General features: G+C 36.6%; 1 protein-coding gene across 1 annotated transcript in view; it reads right to left on the bottom strand.

The window, feature by feature from the left end:
- The window catches only part of LOC143026888 (uncharacterized), a 12944-nt gene extending 10579 nt beyond the window's left edge, over positions 1-2365 (bottom strand). The window contains exons 1-2 of the mRNA XM_076187673.1: positions 2110-2365; positions 406-465 (exon numbers count right to left, since the gene is read on the bottom strand). Of these exons, the coding sequence (XP_076043788.1) occupies positions 406-465; positions 2110-2365 (316 nt within the window). The remainder of the gene's footprint in view (positions 1-405; positions 466-2109) is intronic.
- Between the last annotated feature and the right edge of the window lie 5135 nt (positions 2366-7500).

Here is a 7500-nt window from a genome sequence, read left to right as displayed (position 1 = left end):
CTGACCATCCTACTGAAAGTGTGGAAAGAAGGGTGCCACCTGGGCTTAAGCGGGTGCCACGCTGGTGAATAAAATCGCCAGACGGCAGTCAGAATAAAAGGAAGGGGTTAGAAGTTGAATAATTGAGATTGACGTCGTTCAAACGATGAATTTCCTCTTAAGTTTCGCACAAGATTGAGAAGTTTGTTGTGGTCGTTTCTTGCCAACATCTGCTTTCTTGAAATTAATTTTTTGTTTATTCTAAATACATAAAAACAAGCAAGCGCATGTTGAACGAAAAATTGAAACGCACATTTAAATATGACATGAAAAATGGATTTAGAGAACACACGGGACAGCGTACCAGCTAGGTCAGTGGTAATATCCCTCAGAAGAAAAAAAAAAGCTTTCAAAGTGTTACTTTACGATCCGTTGGGTCGCCTGCCCCAACGGCCCGGAGGTACGCAGTCAGGGTATCAGGAATTTCTGAAGTTAATTAAGAAATATCTAGCATTCAGAACGAAGTTTCTGAAAAAATTCAAATGGCGTTTCCATTGCGAATAATTGGATCCAATATGTGACTATTGAAGATTACAAATATTGTGACCCCGAGTTTGATTCCGACCCCAAGAACATCAGGACGCAAGCCGAGCACTCTTAACACTTGACGATCACGACTTCCCTGAACAGTTCCGAAATGCAGCAGGCTGACGGGACTTGGTATATGATTACAGGAAGGTTCACCGCCATCACTTCGCCTCGAGGAAAATTCACCGTCATCAGATCACCGTAGGGAAAGTCCCCCCACCCCCACCCCACCCGTGGTGAAAATTGACCTCCAGGAAAGTTCACTGTGAGGAAAGTTCAATGCAAAGCGTTTTGTAAAGAAACATATGGTAATACAAGTAAGAAAAATGAAATATGATAAATACTTTCAAAACAATAATGACAACCTTTTACTCATTCTTCGTGATTATTCATGTTTATATATATATATATATATATATATATATATATATATATATATATATATATATATATATATATATATATATATATGTAAAATCATTATGAAGAATATTTTAGTCATACATTTTAAAACCATGAAAAATAAGAGAAATAAGGAAATTTCATAAGAATTTAACTAATAATACATGAAAGAATGCAAAGTATAATACCTACACTGTAAACATTTAAATTTGTGTTAACTATGATCAAGTAATACAATCTTTCCTCCCCTTTTTAGGTGCATGTCCAGTGACATACTGCTCAATCTTGACCTCTGTTGACCATTGCTAATTCTCTATACATTGCAAAAATGTCTAAATATTGGGATGGAAAGACATCATTTGCTCCTCAAAGGCCCCATGCCATCCTTCTACATTATTATTAGTTTTTGGTGTGTTATTCAAGGCAGAGTTGTAGATATTCCACATTTCACGAGGGAATTTAGGGAGGCGGCGAGGACGACTTCTATCTGGTCTCTCTATCCATGTATTTTCCGAGTATTCAATAACATCTTGAGATTCAGATGGGAAAACTTCGTCGTCACACAGAGCTTTGAATGCGTCGACTACTCTTTGCACTGGCACAAATGTAAATGCACGCAACATTCGAAAGCTTACATCACTTGTGCTGACAGAATTCGAAGATTTGTTTTATACTACAACGAAGATGATTGGATCATTGAATATTTGAGAGGGCTACCTCATAATTTTAGTATTTGAACTTTTGATGATACTAGTTAGCACAAAATTTAAATGCTCATACTGTCAGTATTATATTTTATTATGTATCATTGGATACATTCTTACGATTTTTTATTTCTCTTATTTTTCATGGTTTTAAAACGTATGACTAAAATATCATTGTTTTTATAATGATACTGCATTTAAGTCGCACACCCATTTCAGCAGGTCATATTCAGGAAAAAAGTTTTTAGTGTACTTAAGCATATACTGTTGAAAGCAATCTAGCAGCACAAGCAGAAAACATCGCTGTATAAAAACAAGTTGGCAGTACAGACAAGCAATAAGCATAAACAAAATATCTCAATATTATTGTAATTGTAAAACATTGCAAATAAAAAAACACGGTAAGAAAATGGGGAAACACTTTAATTATCATAACCAGAAAAGTCTTCGTTATTTTCAAAACCAGAAAAATCTTCATCATATTCGTCACCACTGCTGGAATCACTGACTTCAAATAATGCATCATCTTCTGTGCCATCAAGGGCATTGTTAATGTCACAGTTATTAAAAGACTTCACAATGATTTCAGGCCTAATGTCATCCCAAGATTTCTTCACCCACTCACACACTTGGGCAATGGTGAGCCGCCTCATTATTCCTGTGGGTGTGAGGTCATGATGTGGCTCAGTCATCCACTTGTTCCAATGTTAGTGCATGTTTTTCTTAAATGGCTTATTCACAGACACATCTAAAGGCTGCAATTGGCTTGTCAGTCCACCAGGAATGACAGCTAACTGGGTTTTCAATTCACCCACCTTTTTTTTAATGGCTGCAGTTCTATGTGCTCTAAACTGATCCCAAACCAGAAGAGAGAGTTTTCTAGTCCACCAGGACACCTCGACCATACATTTTGTAATCACAGTTCCATTCCATTTTCGTCCATCCAGCCTTTTTGGTGGACATGAACAAATACACCTGTTGGAATTTTATCTTTAAGATGAGTTTTTCTTTTAAATGTCAAGAAAGGGGTCAGTTTTGTGCCATCAGCACAACAGGCCAGAACTGCTGTATAGTGGGTCTTTTCATGGCCATTTTATATATACATATATATATATATATATATATATATATATATATATATATATACATATATATATATATATATATATATATATATATATATATATATATAAGTCTTAAACCCTCTGACAGTCACAGTCCTGTTGGATGGTACATCAAATGTGAGTGGAACTTTGTCCATGTTCCCCATGTGGCCCAGTTCAAAACAAGTTTTATTTTGTGCATTTATAACAAATCTATGAAATTCTAATATTTTTTCTTTATAATCAGCAGGCATTGTGCAATGGATGTTCTTGTGCACAGTGATAAACCCTGCCGTTTCATAAACCTGTAACACCAACCTTCTGTTCCCGCAAAGTTCTGTATCCCTCGTCGATCTGCTACTTTCCTGGCCTCATAAATTATCATTTTGGTAGAAACACTTCTCCCTGAATTTCTCTCATTTAGCAGCCCCGTCTTCATGTCAACCTCAAGTTCTGGCCAATGTGAGGCTGGGCAATGAAGGTTATGTTTACCTTTCCTTGCTTTTACAAAGGATTACAAAGGAGGAGCAGGCTGACAGGAGACCCTTTGGTCCATAACTAGGTCGTATGCGAACAAATTATAAAAATGGAGGTAGAGTGTGTGGCGTGTTGCCTTCCTCCCTTCCTCTCTTTCCCTTTCCTTTCCTTTCCTTTCCTTCTGCTTTGCTTCCGACCCCCGCTGCGTACATGCTCATGATCTAAGCTCGCTCGCCACGGATCCTGCAAGCCAGCTGAATGTCCTTGGGCATGATGGTAACACAATAATAAATGAAATTAATAAATAAATAGGTAAAGTTAAATAATAAGCAAACAGGTAAATAGTGAATAATAATAAATTGAGAGATAACTGATAAATTATAATCAAGAAAATAATAATAAACAGACAAATAATAACAAACAAATAAACAAATATATAATAAATGGCAGGCATTATAGCATCTTGCTTAGGTGTTTATCTAAACGAATCTTAAAGCTTCGAACGGAACTACATTGCACTGCCTCTGCAGGAAGTTTATTCCATTCATTAATTACACGGTTGGCGAAGTTATTTCTACCCACTTCCAAATTAAATTTATTTCCTGACAGTTTAAGACCATTATTTCTTGTCTGATTCTCATTCAGTGTGAAAAAAATTTCACTTTTGATGTCAATTCACTTTGGAATCTTAAAGACCTGTATAAAGTCACCTCTGAGTCTACATATTTTTAGGGAAAATAGATTCATATGTTTTAGTCGATTTTCGTATGATTTATTTTTGATATTTGGAATCAGTTTTGTTGTTCGCCGTTGTACTTTTTCCAATCTGTCAATGTCTTTAATGAGATTTGGTGACCATACGGAAACGGCATATTCCAAATGTGGACGAACTAACGATTTATATAGCTTGTTAATGAGATATGGATTTTTGAAGTCCTAAAATCTTATTTGCTTTCTCTGAGGCAGAAATACACTGCTTAGATGATTTGAGATCGTTATTGATAATTACGCCGAGATCCTTTTCACTATCCACTTTTGTTAACAAATTTCCAAATAACTTGTAATCGATCGTACTTACTGATATTATGTGCATAACCTTGCATTTACTTGTGTTAAATTTCATTAGCCACTTTTCAGACCATTGCTGTAGTTTATCAAAATATTCTTGAATATCTAATTGGTTTAAGTGATCATTTGCAAAGTTTTGTATCATCAGCAAATTTGGAGGCAATAGATTTCAGTCCGTGTTCTATATAATATATATTATAAATAGAAGTGGCTAAAGAACGGAACCCTGAGGAACCCATTCGTAACATTTCTCCATCTAGAAGTTTTGAGATCTAGGACAACTATTTTTGATCGCTTAACCACTAGTCCAACTTGATAGGCTATCACATATTCCGTGCGAAGCTAATTTAGTAAGTAGTTTTTCGTGGGGGACGGTATCAATAGCTTTTGCAAAGTCTAGATATATTAAATCTATATTCTTTTGTTATAATTTGAGATGACTGTGTTGTAGAATTCGAGTGAGTCACGCTCTCTTCAGTTGGTCTTCTTGCTGTCACCAGACACGTATAATTTTTTTCGTAGGTGGTAACCCAAAAGTCTTGGCTGCTGCTCTATTATCACGCTTCTTGGCATAATCTACCACTTGTAGTTTGTAGGGGATTGTGTAGCTCGATCTTTTTCCTCCTGCTGCCATAACACTGAGGGTGTTGGTGTGTTTTCTTATGATTACCGTCAGATGGCACCGAGTCAGAGTTCCAATCAGCTATTATTTATAAACATGTCAGAGCCTCACAGGTTAGATTGCTTTCATTTTTATGATAATTCGTTTTTAGGTAACAATACAGGTAATAATAATACCAGCAATAGAATAATGATGCATGGAGTTTGGGTAGATAGAAGTACTGATCGTAAGATAAGTTAGTGAGCGTCAGGGAAGCCTGCGGAGGGTCTCAACTTCGCATTTTAGAACGCAAGGCGATTTTTTCAGCCAAAATTTCGGGAAAAAGGTGCGTCCTATATACCGTCAAATACGGTATATGCATTCATGGGTTTAAAATATACAGTATATATACATTAGAATAAACGCTATGAATGAATAAAAGGTTGCTGTTATTGTTTTGAAAATGCTTATTATATTTCGTTAACTAGTTTTTCTTGTATTATCATATCCTTCTTTACAAAACGCTTTGCGTTGAACTTTCCTCACGGTGAACTTTCCTGACGGTCAATTTTCACCACCGGGAAACTTTGCCTACGCTGAACTAATGGCGGCGAATTTTCCCCCCCCCGAGGTGAACTGATGGCGGTGAACTTTCCGTACACGTTGATATATGATAAATCTCGAGTTCTTCGGGTGGTTTTCGCTGAAACTCCATGCGAATGAATTGTAGGAATATACCTCACTGCACACTTTATTAGAAATTTTATTCAGGGGATGTAAGTCGGATGGAGTGTTATTCCGTTGGTAAGAAAAAGTCCCACGTTAACAAATAAGAAAATGTTCAACGCGGATGTCCCGCCCCAAGTTGATAAAATCCACTGACACTTAACCAGAACAAAATATTTGAAGGCGCCGTCGGGGCGAAGAGATGTATCGTCTGCTGGTGGCACCCCCCTCAACTGAATAAAGTCGTCGAATGGAAGTCAAAACGAAATATTTAAAAGTTCGCCACCAGTGTAAAAAAGTAGATGGGTGGGCAGCACTGATTAGTGACAAAACACAGTGTTGGCACAACTTCTGTGAAATTTCAAGTGGAGGATTAATACTGTGACAGTTATTTTTATTTCTATAACAGTTTCACTGACTGGAAAACCCCACGGCAACCGGCATCAGTGCACGGGTCCTCCCATAGATCTCTGATTCTCGGTTATGACACAAAATAATAGATTGAGGGGAGCAATCACCGGTAGTTAGCTGTACATCGATAAGGCGTGAGTCTTTTCGTGAACCAATCCTCACTTGTTATTTCTGCTCTGTGTCTTTTTATTCTAATCCAAGAGCCACTTACCTGCAGCTGAGTCCCCCACCTATGCCTTTTGTGCTCGGAGAGCCAGGCCACGTGGCAGTTACTGGTAGATCGCTTTAGATCCGTGTTCTCATCACAAATACAAGCTCAGTTACAGAAGTTGTCTTAACCCATTAAACTCCGATGACAAGATGTTTTGTCATTTGGTCAAATAAAACAAAAAATCATAAACCACCAAAATGTTTTATCAAACACCAGAAAAATATGACGTAAGTCCTCCTCGCTTCGCTCGCGAGCGAAGCGAGGACTGACGTCATTTTTTCTGGTGTTTGATAAAACATTTTGGTGTTTTATGATTTTTTGTTTTATTTGACCAAATGACAAGACATCTTGTCATCGGAGTTTAATGGGTTAAGCACAACGAGAATGATCCAAACAAAAATACTTCACGTATTTCTAGGTTTCAGTATAACGTTGTCGGAAATTCGATGGTTAGATTGATCGTGAACTCGTTAATATTCTGTCCTTGGAGAATTATAAAAAATGAATTTATAAATAAAATATAATAATAATAATAAAACCATAACGATATGTTAACATGTTGACACCAATATGTAAGCGTCCTTTTTCCTTTTAACATTTATTCGTTTTGTCACAAATTATAAACAATAATACAACTACTTAAATGTGGATTCTATCACCACGCACTGTAATATACATGTAAGTAGTTATTCCATTGTTTATTATTTACGACAAAAAAAAAACGTATAGGTGGGCAAATGTTGGCGGAATTTCGTTAACATTATTGGTTTTATGGATGCCATAAGGATGCCAGAAATGTATCGATCTAGACACTTTTCACCCCATTTCTCCATGTCAAAATTCGTGGTGCTTCCTTTCATTTTTCCTCAAATCCTTGAAATCCAACCCAGCCAAAAAAGGTTAAATAAATAAATCAATCAATCAATAAAATTAAATAAAATATTGACGAAAATAAACATAGTTTTATTACAAAATTGACAATCATAATTATCTTATTTTAGATCGATATTTTTTATTTGCTTAACCTACATCACGAGACTACATTATTTAGAAATATAAATTTGTAACGGCGGGCCATAGCCCCCTCACTAGATTCTTGTCATGGCCCCCAGATTAAGAACTCCTGCCTTAGTACAAAGGGCCTCACCTGGTGTAACGTGGCTGAGTTTCTCCAGGGCACTGCCTTCCATTACTACGCCGGAAAGGGGAACTGTACTGATACTTTTTTTC

This window comes from Oratosquilla oratoria, chromosome 7 (genome assembly GCF_046742065.1).
Source record: "Oratosquilla oratoria isolate Oo_2021 chromosome 7, ASM4674206v1, whole genome shotgun sequence".
Taxonomy (NCBI): Eukaryota; Metazoa; Arthropoda; class Malacostraca; order Stomatopoda; family Squillidae; genus Oratosquilla; species Oratosquilla oratoria.
This window is presented reverse-complemented; position numbering and strand designations above follow the sequence as displayed.